Here is a 21,167-nt window from a genome sequence, read left to right as displayed (position 1 = left end):
AAGAAAGGCAAGATAAAAGCAAATATATGCACACCTGCTACATTAACTATGAAAATTCCCAGTCTCGCACTGCATAGCTGAGCGGCTTTACTCACATGATCAATCCATTAAAGGGAATGGAATGATTCAGATGCGTTATTAATCACATAAGTCAGTTTTTTCAAGATTGGCATTTAAAGCCCAGCTGAGCTATCCACTCACCAATAGTAATTGAATTGATTTTTCCTTTTATCTGAAGTGTAGATTTGTTACACTTAAAAATGTAGGCCACTTGCTTGAGTTCAGTGTTGCTAATGACCAGGTCATTCTTATCTTCTTGATATTCCTATTTCAAAAGAAAGTTTATTTTATTGGTTGTCTTTAACTAGCTAACATTCAGACAGAGTTTAGTACAACTTATCCTCGAGTCATTGCATCTTCAGTTACAACACAGCAATATCCTTCCTGTGGCTTAAAAATCTAATCTGCTTGGTGATTGGATATTTCACCTAATTCACCCTTAGATGATACGTGTATATTTTAGAGCTGCAGAACTGAAGAACTTAGCATAGACCATAACAAAACCCATTAATTTTGTAGCAAAGACATTATGCTCACAACAATTTAAAAATGCCCTCACAAAACTGTTGCTTGGCTCTCATCCAATTTAGACCGGCACCTTGATGAACAGAGCAAGTTTTTGTTCCCCCATGTGTTATATAATGGTCTATACAGTGTGTTATGAACAGGTGCAGGCATTACCATATACAACAAGGAGTAATAGGTGAAGAAATTTCCTTTCATTATGAAGCGTGAAGGGACATTTACACTCCATGGATGTCAAGGAAAGACTAGGGATCCACAAGGGAAGTTCCAGGTACTATAACCCTAAGGCAATATAACACAGACAAACAGTGACTGCACCTTCTGCAAATTCAACTCCACAGTAATGACTGTATATAACCTTCTGCATGACTAAACTGCATATTGTTTCTTCCCTGTTTTAACCAACACAGTCATGTGAAATTTCACTCATAGATTCTTTGGTATATGCCTACATAAATTAACTCCCAAACGTGAAACAAAGCTATCTTTTCCATCTGTAGATTGAGCAAAAGGAAAACACTGCTCTACTTTTAAGCATGGGAGACATGCTTGCATGGTGATGAAAAATAAACATACAATTCCATTGGTTAACAAAGCTGGAGAAAGTGCTCTGTGATAATACTGCTACCTCTCACTTGCACAAATGGCCTGCAAGAAGGGTTTTTAATGAGAGTTCTCCACTAGACTTGCTTCTGGCCGATTGTCTGATTTTGCAAGGAATTTATATGCTGGTTGTGACATTCTTCAGTTCAGACGAATTAGTATACAATTCTCAGGGACAAATGAATTAACTTTAGATGCTACAGAATAGTAAAAGCTAAACTAGCAAGGCAGAGCAATGCAAGACTCAGCCTATTTTAGTTGCAACGTTGATTTGTTGCACCTTGATTATGGACAACCTTTTGCAAGATGTTTCAGTGCTCAACCTGGTTTGCAGTGTGCAGGGTGCAATTCAGAGGTGTGACTGGAACTCACCACTCTCCACTTCTTTCCCTCTAGCTCCAAAACAGGGACATGGCTCTGCTGTGGGGAATTCTTGGGAGAGGTGGGACTTGGAGTATGGCTTTTTGTTGGAGAACGAACAGATGGACACTGGGCACGTAGGCTGGGGTTCTTGTGAGTCTTCTGGTCATCAGAGACATGCCGAAGCCCTAAAAAAATCCAATGGGTGTTTATGAAAGAGAGTCTGCTTTCCAGTCCTAAGGGTGTTCATATTTAAGCAGGAAAAGTTCATTTGTAATTGTGTTGAATGTTGTAATGTGTTAAATTATTCCATGAATTTACATTATTTCCTCAAGGTTTGCCTGCGTAATGACCTAAAGTGTAACTGCCTACATATTTTTAGCAGTTTATATAAAACCTCTTTTACTGTGGATGGGCTATCTTAGTATCTTTACAGAAATGCCCACAATGTCTCTAGTCCCTCTCTGTAGCGAGCTCTGAGAGCTTGTTATATCCTATTTTTCCATCCATAAAAATGAGATTATTTTTCTAATTTATGACTATTTGACCTATCCCTGCAGCATTCAAGGCAGATATATCAATTGTATGTATTTAAACTCACAACCATCCACCTTAATTACAACTGTCCAGTATTAATACAAAAAGCTTTATTATTGTTCCCCATGCTGAGTTATACACCATACCTTTTCACCTAACATATCACACATTTTGACACAGCTTGGTACACTGAATGTGAATCAGAAAGGGCTATAAATTTTTATTTTTAAGTAAGTTGCAACTTAGAGTTTCACCAGCTGCTGGGGATTGAAGATGTCCAGCTGGGTAGCTTTAAAATTAAAAGGATACCTCTAAATAAATGGTGTGAATTTCAAGTATGCTGAACATATTTGGGTGCTGTTGCTTCTAAAGGAGGTTTTGGTATACAGTCTCATCCATCAGACTCAGTGCAAGCCTCAGAATGATCTGAGCTGCTTAAATGTAACTTAAAAATGCAGCCGAAGTTGGGTTAATACATATAGCAGCTCTTGACATAGTTTGACTCATGGACCAAAATTTGATTTCTTTTCTCCTGACCTTTGGTGATTGCCTCTCCCTGGTTAAGCTGTGCAAATAGGGCTGAGCGAGATGCAGTTCCTTCATCCTTTACGGTTTCTGTATCAAGTATGGGGGGAGGTCCAGGTGGTGGTGGTGGTGGCGGTGGTGGGGAGAGGCATGACCCGCTTGTTAGAACAGATCGCATAGACATGGGTGATGCAACAGGACCCTGTTTGAGATAGATGGAAATGATTTTACATACAGTATTTCAAGGAACATTGTATTATGATAACTTTATTTATTAACATCCTTGAATGCTGTGAGTTTGAGTGACTCTAGGCAGCCACAGGCTCAGAAGAATTTCTGGCACCATAATTGAACATAATACTGTGAACCTCTCCCTGCATCAAAGCAGGCAAAGCTGGAAAGACTGACAGTCCACAGCGCTACCTTACTGCAGAACTACTCCACCTAAAATATTTCTCTCAAATGCTTGTCAAGACTGACGTTAAAAATCTTTAATAGTAAAGATTCTATCATTTATCCCAGTGTTTACTTACATAAAAGGGAAAATGTGTCCTTTTTTTCAGATGCCAAATTCAGTTAGCCATAGATTGGTATGCATTCAGAAACATACAGAAAATGTTTTGATCTAACACAAATAACTGGGAGGGTCACGAACTGTCAGTTATACATACGCAACATGCTAAACTGTATAAAAGATGTAAAATGCTGTTCTTCAGACTGTTCAAGTAATCTGCAAAGATTCAAATACAGCAGAATGTAAAACTATGGTGATTCAGGTCTCTTACTTCTGAAATTCAGTATTTGAGTTTTTAGTTCAATTTCTCAAATTCTATTTTCTTTTTTTCGATTGCAGGAGATCACAGCATAAAAGTTACGAGTGAGGGGCGCCCTGGAAAAGTAAGTAATCCAATCTTTCTTTCAGTTTGTATAATTAAAAGTACATGTTTCAGTCTGAATTATAATGCTTACACAGAATAGTATCAAATAGACAGAAAATACTAATAATGATCTAATTAAAAATTTATGCATCCTCATAATAGATAGAATCTGAGAAACCAAGAATGACTTTTTCTGTCCTGCCACTGAGTGTCACTCTGATCCCACCTCTCTGCAGCAGAGCCGAGACAGTTTTAAAAGAACCATTGTGAAAAATTAGATTGGTTCTGATGACTTTAGCTAGCTGTACAGACATTGTGCATTGCACCAGTACATATTTATTAGGTGTGCAGACACAATGGGAAAATGACAGGGACTTACAGAGTCACAGCTCTTCTAATTGGCTAGCTTTGTTAAGAGATACAGGTTGTTAAAAGTGCATCCCTGGTAATCAATACTGGAAATAGACATTGCTTAGCTGGACTCACAGGATATTTTTAACCATTTATGATGCCACTCCTTTCTGCTTTCCACTAAACTGAAACAGCAAAGTATCCATCTGGTTCATGTATCTCACATGAGTGAAAACTAGCTATTTTTTAAAAAGTAAATTTGTTCTGGCATGTAATCCCAAACTGATAATGGCAAAGGGGCTGAGGTGCACATACTTTTTTTTTTTTTTTTTTTTTTTTACTCTTCAGGCATACTTTAAGGAAAAAAAAAAGCCTGGCACATTTGAGTAAGTAACTGCATTCAAACCTCTTAGTCATTATGACCCTAATTAGAGTAGCAAGGAAAGGGAATAATATTAACCTTTTAATGCATACCCTCTATTGGCACATGTATCTTCAGCATATAAGTACCACTGCATTTGAAGGAGCTGTTTATGGAGTATGTTAGTGATGAATACATAGCAAGATTCTTTGTCACATTAGTGACATTAAAGCTGCATTGCACAAAAAAGACTGCTGACTCCCCGGTACTTGGGTGAGTAATGAAACTGATGTACTGGTACAGTTTGATTGTTTCTGAAAGGATCCAAGATCTCTTAAGGGAATGAGCTCTCCTCTATGCTATTAAATCTTTTTGATCAAATGTAAACAAATGAGAAGAATCCCCTTTTGAAATTTATTATCATTGATTATCAAGATGTACCGGAACTGATGTGGACTGCTTTTAGAGGCATTTCATAGTTGCATGGATACATTTAACTCAGAGCATTTCTGCTTACATACTTAGTAGTTATGGGTTATTGGTTTAGGCTGCAGACAACTTCTTCACTGGGCCCTCAATTAACAGTGCCTGTCTACCTGCCTCTGCTAATGCCAGTAATGTTACCTGCAGCAGAGCCAGCACAACTGTGAATTATTATAATAAAAAAAATGAATGTAAGTCAATTTAGTAGCACAATCAGTTGTTGCTGCCTGAGGTGCAATAGAGATCTTCCCTATATGTTGCCTGCAACCATAGCAACTGAATCCACTGTGTCCTCCTTATCCAGAATTATGAACATTGCATTTTCAGGGCTTTTTAAAATACTCAGATACCCAGAAATGGCACTCACCGTTCACAGTGCAGTTTGAACATGCAGTTATGAATTATATATGCTTTATGGGAGAAGATTAATAGTAGTAATGGTAGTGGTTAATAACTTGTAGTCTGAGATAAAAATGTGATTTCCCAAAATCCACATTGACATCTGATTTCCCAAACATACCGTATTGCTTCCACCTGCATAAATACAGTGCTGTGATTCAGAAACTTGTGTGTGTAAGACTCACATGTTCATTTGGAATTTACACCAATTAAATTCTTCAAAGGCTGCAAAGATGCATTAGAGAAAAAAAAGATGTAGGAGTTTTCTGGGTATTCTGCATACAACAGAGTGGTGAGTCACTCTGCCAGTCTCTTTGCCTAAAGTGTCAAACTGAAGGCCATCACAGATCATGCAAGAGACTCCAGGCTCAAATGATGCTGCTGAGTAGTGCATCAAAGGCAGTTTCCCAAAAGGCAACAAAAGTATAGGAACGTCTGTGTAACTGAGGTGGAAGCAAAACTCAGAGGGATTTTTCTGTGGAAGTGGATGATCTCTCTCTCAGAACTCTGAAAGAACTATCTTGTGAAAGTACAGACAAAAAGGAAGGATTTTAAATACATCAGTCAAGTTTGGACTTCGTTTTATATGGCTGGAGAATGTCTTATTTCCTTTTCAAGAAAGTGCAGAGGTAGGAAAGGATCTGGGAAACTAGGAGCATCTTTCCCTTCTAGAGCAGTACTGATGAAAAGACAAGTCTAGTACAAAATCTCAATCCTTGATCTGAGGAGCGAAGACATTCTAGTCTTTTGAATGCGTTTCAAGAGTAGGAAAAAAAATTTATGCCTTGCACCCATGCTGACCATCTGCCTCCTCTTTTCTTTACAAGCCTGGTCCCTCCACTGAAGTCAGTGGCTATCTCCACTGAGCTCAAAAGATCGTGAGTTAGATCTAATTAAGAACACAGGAGCTGTCACAAAGTCTTGGAAGACACCTGGCGTTCAGTAGTCACACTTCCCACTTCTCCTCTTAACTTTGTGCAATCACAGAAATAAGAGATGGACTGAACCTTTGTTGTTAACTTTTCTCCTGCATGACAAATTCTTGTCCAGTTTATGACCTCAGTTACAGCTACGCAAACTAACAGATACTGTATCGTGATATTTTCAATTATGTCTGAACATCTATGGCAGTTCTGGAAACTGCAAACAATTTCAATCATAAATCAGGCCAGGCAAAATTGAAGGACAAATCAAAGGAAAAAAGGTCGCTGAAGTACAGGGAGGGACTAACTGCTCCACTGTAGATCTACCATCTTATGGCATGGACACATCCAGTAGGACAATCCCCCATTGAAATAGAATAGCATGGAAAAGACAGACAAGCCTCACTAACAAGGAGGCATACAGAGACTTGCTATAAAAAGGGGTTCAGTATCACTCTGGCTTTTGTCTTCTTTGCCATTTTGATTTACGTGACGGAAATCAAACAAACATTCAAGTGAGGTGAAATTCTTTGTGGGAAGAGTGGGTCAGGGAAACTCTTAACAAGGGGACAGAAAGCACAAAAGTGAACTGGAAATGCAGAAAACACTTTGCACTTCTTGCATTCTCTGAATGCTGGGAAGATGGGACCTGTGCTGCACTCAAACATGCTGATGCAAAGGGCAGTTTTAAAATCAGCCTAGTGAAGTGGTTCCAGGAACTTTCTTTTTTGATTAATTTTGACCTCTATGAATACATAGACCTCCAGGTTACCAACCTAAGTCACTGGAAATTGGTTTGCTTTCCTTAGTCTCCCTTCCAAGATCACTTAGACCCTCAGGCTCTAGAATATTTCTGAACCAGACTCTTAAACTGTTCCGGTATCTGGCAATACTTGTGTATAGTCCTATCCAATTTCAACTAAAGTGCCCTTCACAAAGTCCATTCATTTCTGTTCTGTATAGGGTGGTGTTTGTGGGAGCTGCTGGGAATAAAATAGCATGTTATACGCCTGCAAAAGTTCATCTATCCTAAAGCAGCAGGTGCCTACTAGCATTGCTATTTGCAAACAACTCTTCAGATTAACTTCAAGCAGATGTTAACAACAGTGCATCTTTACACAAAGAGTATTAAGAGCCATTTGGACTAGCAAAGGCGGTTATTTGCAAGCCGCCTTTCTTCCTCTTTTATTTCAGCTGTTTGCCTCGGTAACAGCTGCTGTTCTCAGTGCTGTGGTGTCTATAGACATCACGTCAAGTTATGCTGATAGCCGACTGCTCCCATTAACATGTTGGGGTGGTCATTTTTCCATCGTTTGCAAATACACACACCCCTTGTAAGAATTACCAGGGGAATAGATAGCTTCAGCCTTACTTTGTGAAAACGTTACACAAAAACAAGCCATTAACTTGTAACCTGCTAGCTTTGTATCATACGAACTTGATGCGCTTTAAACCTTGCTCCTGGAGCTTTCTGAAATGGGGGAAAATGTAATTCTCTGAGTAAGGTCGTAAGGTCGAACAGGACACATGGGCCCTGCAGTCATGTAGTAACAGCTCTTTAGGGGATGGAACATTCCAGAAATTTCCTCCCAGGGAAAAAACTGTCTTCAACCTCCAAGTAAACCATGCTCTGAATGGGGTGACAGGAATGGGTCAGGGTTTGCTGCTTGCTGGACAGCCCAGAGCCATCTGCAGAGAGGCCCAAGGACCTCCCATTGACTGTGGCTCAGTAGCTTCCTCTAGTGACAGTGTCTGAAGCTGCTTACGGAGCTGGGTCTGATAAATGCGTATTATCACTGGGCAAGGGTTTGCAGGATTGCAGTACAGCCTCAAAGTATGTTGTATTTCTGCCTTTATCTTGTAGGACTGGCAGAAGTGTGAGGTACTCATCTTTTTCTCCTTGCTGGCTACCTAGCTGGGTCACTGGAAGAAAGAAATGACTGTTTATGTTGAGGCAGCTGGCTGGTTAAAATTAATCTGTGTTGAATCTCATTTAATTCCCTTGAAATTACAGTAGAGATGAGTGAAGCCATTTGCTTCTGAGAAGCTGAGCCTTGTTACAGCACATTTCTCCTAAAGGCTTCCCATGGAGCACAGGGCAACAGCCAGGCTTGCTAGGGAAATAAAATGCTGTTCATACGTAACACAAGTGCTCTGGATGCCATACAGTCAGTAATTTTTGGTGGCCATATGCAGCTGGACATGTCTTGAGGTCTAAACCCAGCTACTCAGAGACAGTAAAAATTTCTTTTTATGTCTTATCACAGATGTTACTATTTCCTGAGCCATTCTCGCTGAACAATTCCCTGGGTTAGCCTTCCATGTCACTGTTACTATATTTGTACTACTGTAGCAGCAAGGAGCCCTAGTCAGAGGCTCATATCTCTGGGGATATGAGGGGCTTACGTGCCAGGCCCTGTACAAACACCCGCAATGTTCCTTTGTCTTTATCCAGCTTTAGGCTGACATAGTGCAGCACAGAAACTGGGGAGAACAAAGTTCTTGTGGTGGAAGCCTGCTGTGGAGCATCTGAATGAACACACATTTCTTGTAGCTGAAATGGTTGTTTTTACCCAGGATAAACAGATTATGAGCATCTACATAATGCATATAACTAAACTATATATGCATGTGTATAATATATAGTACCTATTTTATTAGTCATTCCTATTAAGAGCTAAGTATCTATTTGCGGCCGAGGCAACAGGTGGCTTAGATAAAGGCATAAAATCCCTTCCTTAATTTATTGAAAAGCTTTTTCTTCATGGCAGCAGATAAACAGGAATCCTAATTGGGACTACATTCTTCTCAAAAAAAAAAAGATACCCCTGTTTTCTCCCCCTCCCCCTTTATAGTAATCCTAGTTTCACACCTAAAATGATTACAGCATTCTGTATTGTTCTTTCCATACATACGCAAGGCCAACGACAAGAATCATGAAGCTCAAAATATCATGTATCATCCTCTGGGAACAGGTGGACTGTGACTCAGAGGCACAGAGCTCTTGTTAAGGTGTTTTTTGTGTAAAAGTAGCTTAGCACAACAGTTCTATTACCTACTGTATTTAAGCCACCTGTCTGCAAGGGGTTACGCTGCCCTCAGATCCACAATTTACTGCATGAAACAGCTGACTTACAGGGCCTGTAATCTTTGTGAGTTAAAACACAAAACAGCAAAACCCAGGCCAGCCTCTTTTCTTGTTACCGGGTCTCAGCAGAATTACTTATCTGTTGAGTTTGCAAACTTTGAAGCCCTTTTTAAGACCCTTCTGCCATTTATCACCTGTTCAGGATTTAAAATGGTGCTTACACATTCACAGTTAACCAACCAGAAATGTTTTACACAGCCAAGGTCTTCTAAATCCTTTGAGAACTTTATGCTAATATACTTGTAAACAAGTAATGTGCTCCCACAGGCACATGAAACATAAATATTCAGTTAAAAAGAAGACCAATCCCTTTAGCAATATAGTAAAGTTTTAATAGATGTGCCTTTTCCTTTTTTCTCCATTTTACATACTTTCAATTTTCTTTTTCCTTTCCCTTTTCCACTGGAACTAGGTTGCATTATGTTACAGGTCAGGTTGCATTTGACAGCTGTTGTCAAACAAGGCTCTCAGGTTCTCCCTTAACCTGTCTGAATGGTGTTTGGTCACTGATGTTAAAAGGACACCATTGATATCCTGTAAAGACAAATATTTTCAGCCATTTTGGAATAAGGGGGTAAAACTACTTTCTTTCAAAGGGACGTGGATGTAATTGAGGCAGTCTCCACAAAAGAGGCAACTATTGTAGAGTTGCCAGGATGGCCAGTTTCTAAATTGACAATGTACCAAAAACTGAACATTGCGTATTCTCTGAGAAAGAAACAGTTGACATTAAAGGATGCTGATTTTTCAGCAGAAAAATATAAGGAAATAGGGGAAGGGAAGGGAAGAGAAAGGAATGGAATGGGACAGAAAAGGAGAGGAAAGGCTATGACTGAGAAAAACTGAGCACTCTGAAAATGTCTACATCTTATCCAAGATACAGGCATTTAAATCAGTATATCTATGCTACCCTTACCTCTATCTGAATGAGGCCTCTGGGATTGCAGTTGTGCCTGTGGCTGGAATTTGGCACTACAGTTTTGACCTTCAGCTTTAGTGAAGTGGCTCAGACGATGGCTTCTTGATAAGTAAGTGGGTCAAACTAAACAGCATAGAAGAGATACTGGAAGGATAAGAAGAGGCTTTTGCCTGCAGAAGTTGGTCTTTTGCGGCTTGTTCACCTCAATACGTAGCGAGACGATATATTCCAGGAAGATGTTTTGATAGTACAGGAGAGAGTCAGGGCCATTTTATAAGAAAATGTCTGGAGGTAATTATTTTAGACAAGAATGAAAGGGTCAAAGTCTTTACTGAGACTAGTATCATTGCACTCGATCAGGCTAATGTAGGAATTACAATGGTTCTTCTCAGTATGGAGTCTGTGGAGAATTTCAACTTTTTAAAGAGTGGTTTTAGAGTACTATCCAATGAGTTATAAATATATTTTAAAATTATATTTCAAGAAAAAAAGACTTGAAGATACTGCATTGGCTTCAATGGGAACAGACTATAAGTAAATCTCAACTGCTTGTAAAGATGCAAACTTCATCCTAAGAATTTGTTTTGATTTGTAAAAGGGGGGGAACATTTGTCACTTGAGTGAAATTCTGTATTAGAAACTAAACACTGTAATGAAATTCACTGTTAGTTTGTAAATATATCCTGTTTGTAAATAATCCTGCTGGCAAAATTTGTCCTAAATGACAATTGTATACAAAGAACAAAAACTTAACTGCAGATCCACTTGCAAATGAGAGAAACATTCAAGACAATTATCCTTGAGCAAGATTTGTTTCTTAACACTTATTTGATATACAAGAAACTACAGCAATCTCTCATTATTACTGGTTGTTTTCTTGCTGCAAAGTTAACCTGCAGAAATAGGAGCAGAAGTTTCACTTCCCCCAGCTTACTCATGCAGTCCCTGTAGCAAACAAACTTTTATTAGGCATTCTTGTGAGCTTATATTACAGCTGTTTATTCTTTGCACCACCAAAAAAAAGTAGAGAGGGAAGAAAGAGCCATGCTTCAACAGAATCCCTTCTTTAGGTGAAAGAAAAGAAAGAAAGGGCAGTTGCTGTTTATCAGTAAGAACTGAAAAAATACATAGGTTACTGTTACAGCTGTAGATTTCATGATAAAGTCAGAAAGTTGTAGCAAGCAAAAATGACAGTTGCTGCACGGGTAAAATGCACTGGGCATTTAAAATATTTAGTTATAGTAACAGCTTTTGCGTAAGACTCACTGACATCTGAGAATGTCATATCTGGTAGCAAACTAAAACTTGCAAATCGCCATTAAGTTGCTAATTGCTGTTGTTCCCATTGTCAAGATGGCTAAATTGAGATGTAGTGAGTATAGTGAACTGCTACTCACCACAGGGTATGTGTGGTAGAAAACGGCTCACACTTTACATTCAAAATAATGAACTACAAAAGTACACTTCTAAGGAAATACTGTAGATCCATCTGACTTCCACTGACAAGCATATTTTCTCTGATGTATGCACAATCAATTAATGAAAGTGAATACTTCAGATCATGGTGAAAATACAGAGTGGCACATTTTACTCTCTGGGACAATCCCACTCACAAACATACATACTTTAAATATGTAGTTTTCTTCTGTGAGCACAGTACCAACAAATATCCTAGCCATATCCATCATGTCTTGAAATGCCTGAGATTTACGTAGGGTCCAGTTTTGTATCACCACTCCACATGGGTAGCAAAACAGGCTCAGATACACAAAGGTCTCAAGGTCCTTAACTCCACTGATTTCTTGGCTTTCTCCTCACACAGTCCCACGCATTTCAATAGGATGCCCTCAAGGAGTAAATACTGTTACACATCTTGGCAGAACCAGAGCCAAAGTAAATAAGGAGAGAGAATTGTGTTAGGTCCAAAAATCTGTAACCATCTGTTTTTATCACAAATTTATTATAAAGCTGATAGAGGTAGCTATTATTGTCAGAGCAGACTGCTTAGCCAGTATCACAACCTTTTGCACCTGTTTTAGTGTCTGTCTTGTAATTTATTAAGACATTTCTTTCTCTTTCCTCTGAAGTGTTTGCCTGTGTTCTTCCTGCCAGAGCCAGGAACACTTTACTGTATGCACTAGAGATCTGATCCAAGATTGGCTGCAGCTGCCCTGTGCAGCTTGATGGAAGGCTATGGCGGGGCTGGAAACAGCACAGCTTTGTGATACTGCCATAGAGCATGGCCAGAAATGTGCACACCATGGTATACAGTACATATAGGTAAACGGGCCAACTGCCCACTCAACAATCCCGTCCCCTCCCTTTTGGAAACCCAAGCACAGTCTGATCTAGGCTGATGCTCCTGGGGTTTTGTTGCAGTTCAAGCTATGAGAATACAGCTCTGAGAGAAGCAGTAGTTAATGTTCTCCCTGACTCTTTAGTCTCTTTAGAAATACCTAAATATGTTACTTAATAGCTTTTTATATAAAGCTTCAAGCATTGCTTTGTTGACTTCTGCAGATATGAAGGGTAAATTATCGGTATAATGTACTTTTAAATCTGTACTTACACAGGCCAAAAACTTTCTCTCTTTCTCTCTCCCTCTATAATAAAATAGCATTTCTGCATCAACATCTCCCTTTCATAGATGTGCCACTTTCTTCATGCCTTGCCAAACTACTGCTTTTTCCTTTTTTCCTTTTATGCACATAAGTGGAAGCTGCTGTGTACAATGATTAACAACTGTGTCTGGAATATAGCTACAGCTTTTATATATATTGTATTTCTGTCTAGGCCCTGATTCTGCAGACCTTTATGCTTAACTTCACACAGCATGAATCTGTGACTTTCATTCTCACTTTAAAATGTGTAACAAAAATGAAATTATCACTTGAGTAACTCATTGCTTTCTTGAACGTATTTGTTACCAAGCTTCATAGAAATATTTAAACAACATTTAAACAACAAGCTATTTAAACAACCTGCTAACTTACTGGATTCTAATTTCCTTACACTCACATGAAGTAAAACTTTAAAAAATTATGCATCCATAAAAATGTGTTTGTAATTTAATCTTTCTGACACACATTACATGAATGATAATTTAAATGAGCCATACTTCCAAGACAAGTTTCAGATCTGAGTGATATCCAAAGTGAGTGAAATCAATACTTCAGATGCAGTAATGGGCTCATCAGTCATGATGGAATGAGCACTGTTGGCAGGAAACTATGTTTAATATGAATAACCAAGTCATACCTAGATTTGTATTCAGCTATTTCTTGCACAGCTGAAGAGAGCGAAATAGAGGTGATGGCTGAGATACTGGTTTTAAGACCAGTCAAATACAATCTGCAACAGCTACACTTCCGAATAAGATTACAAGTACTCAACAGCTCTGAGAGTTCCTCTTGTTTGATCAAATGGCTATAACAAATCTTTATCTTATAACACTATTTGCGTACTTGTAAAGTTCCACTAAATGTGAAGATGATTCTTTCTCTGTATTAACAAAACTAAATTTGTCCCAGATTCTTAGGCTAATTCTGCTAACAGGGTGCTACAATTTCTTTTCCTTATCTAATAATAATTTTAAAATCATTAGCTCTTCTCACATTCACTGATTATTATAGAGTAGGATGTAGCAAGTGTGAAATTTTGTACTGAATTAAGGAAGAGAATCATGTTTAATATTTTAAATTTTTACTACAGAAACCTACAAAGCAGCAGATAATTCCAGTCTTCCAATTTATCATGTTTAAACAATTTTGCATTGCTTCAAACTAAGAAGTACACACAGATCATGGTTTCCCCTGTGTCTGAACTTGCACTTGAATACTCGAGTACTGTAAGGCCTTGTACAATGTCTAACGAAGGGTGTGAAGAGAAAGTTGTGTAGTCTGTTGCTGAGCACAAGTAACATACATTCTCTTACATGGTTATCACCTCCATACAGGGGGAGATAAAGTAACTTTTCCAAGTACCATAGGATCACAGAATGGTTTTGGTTGGAAGGAACCTTTGAAGATCACCTAGTCCAACCCCCCTGCCATGGGCAGGGACATCTTTCACTAGATCAGGTTGCTCAAGCCCCATCCAACCTGGCCTTGAACACTTCCAATGATGGGGCATCCACAACTTCTCCAGGAAACCTGTTCCAGTGTGTCACCATCCTCATCATAAAAAATTTCTTCCTTATATTCAATCTAAATCTACCCTCTTTCAGTTTAAAACTGTTGCCCCTTGTCCTGTCACTACAGGCCCTGGAAAAGTCTTTCTCCATAAGCCCCCTTTCTATATTGAAAGGCCACAATAAGGTGTCCCTGGAGCCTTCTCTTCTCCAGGCTGAACAACCCCAACTCTCTCAGCCTTTCCTTACAGGAGAGGTGTTCCAGCCCTTATTCCATGTTAAAATACATTCCATCTGAAAGCTCTACTTCACTTCCCTATGTTCCTGAGTTCATACAGTGGTTTGGTCTGGGAATTAAATTATCTGGTGGTGTACATTAGTCCTCTGAATAGTCATTCAATTTTTTTAAAAAAATTATTTGCCCATACAGAAGAAATTATAAATTTGGTGTGAAAGACTGCATGTGCAAGTATGTGACTGCACTGATAAGTTTAGGATATGATAACAGCAAAGAACTGGCTGATTATATTTTTAATATACTTCAGCAATTCTCCTAACCTGACAATAAACATGAGCACATTATTAGAATAATATAGAACATTGCATCAATGTAGACAGTAGACATAAACTCTTACATTTATACCCAACAGAAAAATAATTCTTCATGTTTATACCTCTCTTAGAGAACAATGTTCATTGCCATCATCTTTTTATGCATCTCAGATGTAACGCACAGAAGATGTTTATATAAATATATAGAGAGAGCATAAATAGTTAGGCATACAGTTATATTTACTCTCCCTATATATATGTATTTCAGAAATTATTTCTGTATATATAAGTTTTATGAAGACAGCTATCGATAAAGTAATAAATTGGTATGTATCCCTTGTGTTTCTTTTTCCTGTTATTAAATACCTCTCTTTGTTCAGATTCTTTCCACCATTCTTCTCCTTTCCCTGCCATGTTCTCCCAATTTTCCTTTAGTCTGACATGTTCTTCAAATTTTTTGGGTTTGTTTTTGTTCCTACCTTCTGCTGTAGCAGGCCTGGAGAATTGTGCCTGCCTCTCCTCACCACCTGCAGCTGGGGCTTATGGCTACAGTCCTCCCAAATAATTCTTCCCTCTTCCTCCAAACCTGTACCACAATGGCCTGACACATCTTCTCCACCTGTCTTTCAAATTTCTATTGTCTTGGTTGGGAAGTCCATGGACCATGACTTCTGTTCCTGGCCTAGACATTTATTTTTCCTGAGCTAATGACCTGCATTAAAAGTCAAATTGGTTACTGGCATTTTATGGTTCTTCATGAAGTAGGAAGGAGTACTTACAGTTTTACTCCAGGTGAGACCTGTGGTATGATGCTCTTTGATATAAGCTTGAAGCTCAGACCAGATGTTCAGATATGACTTCACCCAATCAACATGGCGTGTGTCACTGGAAAAACAGAGACAATATTTATATGTGTGAATACGTTTGAATGTGAAACCAGAAAGCATTGCTACTCTTGCTTAAAGCAGGTAAAACCCAGTGTCTGCCTTAAAGCCACGGACAAATCAGTTAGCAAGCAGCCAGCCAGCCAGCCCAGTGCTGAAAATACTGAGGCCTACTACACTTGGAAAGCTTGGAGATCCTTCCAGAGGACAAACAAGGGCAAAGGATGCCTCTAGCACAGAGTGCTTCTGGCTGGAAGGGTGTCATCATTCTGTTCAGGCTCAAAGTCAACTGAAGAAGCACTAAAGGTATATGGAGCTGTGCAGCAGCTACCCAGACTCAGTTTCAGGGTACTGAATTTTGGAAAATCAAATATCCGTGGGTTCCAAAATTAAATATCCGTGGGTTCCATAAGATATTCTAGCTTCCAAGTTCAAATGTAGCCAGGGTAATACTGGATCATGTTATAGTCATCAGACTAAAATATTTACACATGAAGAATTTTTGAAGTACAAGTCACAAGTTGGCTCTGGAATCATTATTTGGAAGGCTTAGTCTTCCAATGGGACAGTAAGTGAAAACAAGAAATATGGAGAGAGAGAGAAACTGCTTGTAAGATGGAGTCCTTAGTTATGAAGAATTATTACTGAATAGTGACAGCTGTGGACTGGATGCTTACAAGGATTTGGGCATCTACCTCCTATTTATTTCCTTTGGAGTCTGATGCTTAATACTGCTGAAGATCTGGGTCAACAGGTTTAATCCAAAGCCTACTGAAGTCAAGGCAGAGCCTTCCACTACTTTGGAAGACACTGTGATCTGATTCAGTGAAAAACAGGAAAATAATTCCTTATTAGCGGAAGAACTAAATACCTAAATAACGTACCCTGTTTATACCGTTATGCGAGACATTTTCTTCTCCAGAATAAGTACTAAAGCTGTATTGTAAAAATCTTCAGCTACCCCAGTAGGTACCACCTTCAGTAGGTAAACTAAGGCTTCAGGAATAATACATAATATATATAATATGAAATATTTATTCATATTTATTTATCACATACAATAAATAAAAATATATACAAAAGGTTTTTATATATACAAAGTTTTCCTCACTAAAGAGGAAAAATTCAATAGCAAATACTGTTCTTCACCGGGATATAAAAATCAAGTGCCAAAATCTGGCCTCCAAAAGTACCAAATAAACAGGATTTATACATGAATTTTTTAAGAGGGCATAGGAAGGACCTGTATTTTTTTCTCTTTTTCTGTCAGCTCACAGATCTCATTCACGGAACTTTTTTGTGAATTCCTTGTGCTCTTTAAGAACAATGTAGTGGTGCAGAAAAAAAAATCAAATTGGGAGCTACGGAATTAGATGTTCAGTTGTATACATCTACCATCTAAATGCACATTTTCAAGCGAAGAGCAAGAACAGCAATGGTATGAGTGTACAAATGAGACAAGGATGCGTAGCAGCTAGCTAGTCACACGTTGATATGTAAATATGCATTTGCATATAAGCTTATGATGCTGAAATGACAGAAAATTAAATATATTCCTATAATGTGCAGAGAGTGAAAACCAGCATTGCTAGTGCTGCTGTCATTCTCACTGCAACATGCTGCGGGTCAAAGATGAGGAGGGTAAAATATACTACTGCAAGCAGATTTTATCAAATGCCTTTTAGTTTACAAAATGCTTTCTGCAATGGCATTGTGAACCCTACTGGTATGGTTAATGCTCTGTTTTCTGGCTAGTAGATACTGGGGCTTGGCAACATACCTGTGCTTGTAGTCCTTTAATACCCTGTTAGTATAAAAGGTAGCAGCATCATTCATCTCCTTGACATAAGGGCCTGGTTTGGGAGACTAGCACCATTAACCCATGGTAGCAGGAAACAACAGAAGGAGAAAGAAAGTAAAACATTAGTCAGACACCTTCCCTGATGTATTGGGTATATTACAAAACACCTTCTTGGGTGTAGTAGACTGAAGAACCGTGCAGATGAGACTGCAGAGTTCTGCAAGATTTGGAACTATTCTGGGCCACACCGTCCAGAAGCACGTTTACAGTCGTCCCAACCATCCTGTGCATCACTCACCACTGCTATCCACCCAAGGGCAGGTATGCTTTCACTGACGGCTGAGAGGTGGTTGAACATTGTACTTCCTCTGTTCCTTTCTCTGAAGTTCTGGATTTCCTGAATCTTCTCTGATATCGGCTTGAGAAGCATTGCCACCTCATTCTGAACAAAAGAGAAAAAAAGATGACACTGCTGTCACAATGGGTGGTCCAAAAACACCCTGTGGTTTAACACTGTCCTCCCTGCCCATTGATTTAACAGTTAGAAAGAAAGGTCAGCATATTCTCTACATTAAAGTAACAATTTAATTACCCTCCTCTGGTTGCAGTGGCAAAATGCATAGACTTTAAGTATTAATAATGTGCTGCAGCAAAAATTGTTCTCAGCACTGGCAGCACTTTTACATGCTGGCCAGGTTAAGACCCATAGAAACCCCATAGCTCAGAGTTAGCAGAATGCTTGTATTTTTCATCTGATATCCCTGGAACTTTTTGAGAGTCTTTACACTGGCTTGAGTTTTTCAAGTGATTAACCAAGTTGTTCTTTCTATAAGAAACACAAACTACTTGGTAGGTTAGTGGCCTCTTATCATCTGGCAACAAGACTGAGAAAGTAATACACTGAAGGCAGTATCAGTTTTAGCTTTCCCTGTTGGTAAGTTTTAATGTTTTAATGTCCTTTGGCTGCAAGTAATGTGGGAGGATTTCATGGGAAACATACTGCCTGCAAGCCATGGTTTGAGGAAATTCTCCTGTATTTATCAGAACCGAATGGTATCCAGGGGAATGACTGTTGAGCGGAAGGAATAGTGTCTGGAGTGAAGAGAAAAGCAGAATGAATGTAGAAGCTATCCAAGCTCTTTCCTGTGCAAAGTGAATGCTAATCACGCTGGCCCAGTGTTAATTTAGAACACTAACTTACTGGGAAAAATTCTTCCACCCAGCAACGGCACATTGAGGGGCAAGGAGTCATTAGTTTACAAGCAGAACAACTGCTGTACCTTGCAATCCTATAAAATGTTTCTATAAAAACAGTCCAATTCCTTATTGCAAAAGTATGCCGGCAGAACCCATACTGTGTCCTACCAAAGAGAGTGCACCATTCTGATTTTCCCTGGCACTTCACTTGGAAGTCACTCAGGATATAGCAAAACTTGTATTTTTTCTCACCTTTTCTCAGGACTACTTGTTTAATGGAATTAAGTGCTTGTTGGAGGCAACTAATCCTCATATTCTTGAGGACTAATGCCGTCATGACACACACAAGATGATGTGTGTGTATGGCCTGCTTGATCTCTGTCATCTGTAAGAGATTTCTTTTCAGCCTTCTACAAGACCTCAGTTTTACAGAATATTATGTCACCTTAAAATAAGCATGTCTGCTATGGATCAACATAGGTCAAAAGACACTCCAAAAAATATTACAAAAAGAGGTTCTGCATTTTAAAAATAATTTTGATCCAACTATGGAGCCTTAATATTTTAGTGGTAATGTAATTCTGAGAAAGGCCTATGCATCTAAAATGCATGGGGATATTTGGTCTTCTCCTACAACAAAGTGGGTTGGGAGAAAACAAGTATCTACAGTATTACTGGGAGATGAAAAGATTTTTTGTTGATGGCTTAATGACCAGCATAAGTCATTAAGTCTGAAAAAGCCCTGAAACCTCTATGATTTATAGGTCTTAAAAACTGATTTTGTTGCCATAACATAATAAAGTCTGCAGGAATCTTCTTTCTAATTTTTGCTTGTTTACAACATGCTGCAGCTGGTTGGTTCTTTCTTATTTTGCAGGGAAAACTTTCAAGTATGACAGTAGTTATCAAAACTGACATTTAAGAAAGTGCTTGTTCTGCATTGATACTACGCCAGTTTTCTTCCCATAAAGTCTAAGGGATATTTACAGTCCTTAGCTTACTGTGAATCTTCATGGCCCAGTTCCAGCCAAAGAGAATATAAGGGCTAAAAATACAGGTCCACAGATGCCTGGTATATCTAAACAGCACTGGGAGGCAGCACGTTTCTGTGGACAGGGCACAGAAGTAGGAGTCCATAAATGGGGCTTCTCTTTGCAGCTCTCCTACCAAATTATCGTCAGGTTTCAGGAAAGCTGTGTTACCTTTCTGTGGTCCAACTTCCTATATATGAAATGATGCTAATATAGCTGTTTCATTTTGTAGAACACTTTGATATCTACAGATAAGAAGGCAAAATTAGGGCCAAACGTTTTCCTGAATGGTACCACAAGACCCACACCTCCCCCTACTCCTACTAGAAAAACTCCCAGCCACTTCTGTGAGGGTTTTCTGTCAGTGGTTTTGACAGAATTTCTATCCCTCGGAACACAGGACTTAACCTGTCCAGTGAATCAACTGTTTATAAAAATGTAGTGGATCGATGTAATTTCACAGAAAAAGTGCCCTGTGGGAGTTTTAAAGGTGAAATACATATTGCTAGGAAAGCAGCTCAAAGTAATCACTCACTTGGCACTGCAGTGACACCAGAAAGAGCCACGAAGGGCTTGAAGCTTTGCTTAGCTCTTGTCCCACATGAGATGTGCTGGCCTGCCTTCCCTTCACTGTGCACTTGTCCTGTTCTGCAGTGGCTGCTGGCTGGCTGCACAAAATGTGTGTGTGTTTTTGCAGGCTTCTTGTGATCCAAGTTTCTGTGTAAGGGTTGGACTCAAAGGAATACCAGCCCACAGGGAATCACTTAATTGAGTCCTGTCTCCCTGCAGTCAGTTCTAAATTTTTAGTTCGTGATTAAAGTACAGATGAATTACAGCGTATACGGCATATGGCTATAGAAAGGCTCATTAATTCTGGCAGTAATCAGTCTTGTTTGGCTCTACAATGCAGAACCAGTTGTGCTGAGGGTTCTAGAAGAATAATCTCTTTATTGCAATGAATATTAAAACAGCTGGTCGTTAATAAAATGATTGTCTATACTGTATCTCTAAGAAAAAATTAATTCAAGGAGATGAATCAGAGCTGTTGGAAAAATCTTCAGCATGCCTTTGGCATCTGCTAGATAAAATTTCTTGTCATTTAAGACACAGCACAGTTGTTTAACAGAAATTTAAGAGTCTTTGTATAAACACCATTCCTATTATAATATCAATTTTACTGAAATGTTTAAAAATGCAACAGTGGCACAACTTAGAAATAGAAAAAGTAATTCCCAGTATGCCTTTGTCCTTTTTTAATAATTATTAAAACCAGATGGTCTTTTTAAATATTAATATCTAAACAACCAGCTAGCTTTGATCCATGTCTTATAATTCTTAATTAGAAGATCAAGAGTAGTAAGACTGCTGCAGTGATTAGCCAAAACTCTCAAAAAAAAAGTTACAGCATGCAACAAGAACTGCCTTAGGCTTTGGCTTCAGCGACTTAACGGTCTCAGCCCAGTCTCATAAAATGGCCTGGCATACCAGTATTCCAACAGAC

General features: G+C 38.9%; 1 protein-coding gene across 2 annotated transcripts in view; it reads right to left on the bottom strand.

Moving 5' to 3' along the window:
- CAP2 (cyclase associated actin cytoskeleton regulatory protein 2) overlaps window positions 1-21,167 on the bottom strand; it is a 68,536-nt gene that overhangs the window by 6,017 nt on the left and 41,352 nt on the right. For both annotated transcript variants that reach the window (XM_059836130.1, XM_059836129.1), the window contains 6 exons: window positions 17,737-17,880; window positions 17,418-17,503; window positions 15,533-15,638; window positions 2,623-2,812; window positions 1,561-1,736; window positions 202-325 (listed from right to left, as the gene is read on the bottom strand). In XM_059836130.1, coding sequence (XP_059692113.1) covers window positions 202-325; window positions 1,561-1,736; window positions 2,623-2,812; window positions 15,533-15,638; window positions 17,418-17,503; window positions 17,737-17,880 — 826 coding nt within the window. The remainder of the gene's footprint in view (window positions 1-201; window positions 326-1,560; window positions 1,737-2,622; window positions 2,813-15,532; window positions 15,639-17,417; window positions 17,504-17,736; window positions 17,881-21,167) is intronic.

Source organism: Gavia stellata, chromosome 3, assembly GCF_030936135.1.
Source record: "Gavia stellata isolate bGavSte3 chromosome 3, bGavSte3.hap2, whole genome shotgun sequence".
NCBI classification, from domain to species: domain Eukaryota; kingdom Metazoa; phylum Chordata; class Aves; order Gaviiformes; family Gaviidae; genus Gavia; species Gavia stellata.
The sequence above is the reverse complement of the archived record's forward strand: the minus strand, read 5'-3'. Positions and strand labels throughout refer to the sequence as shown.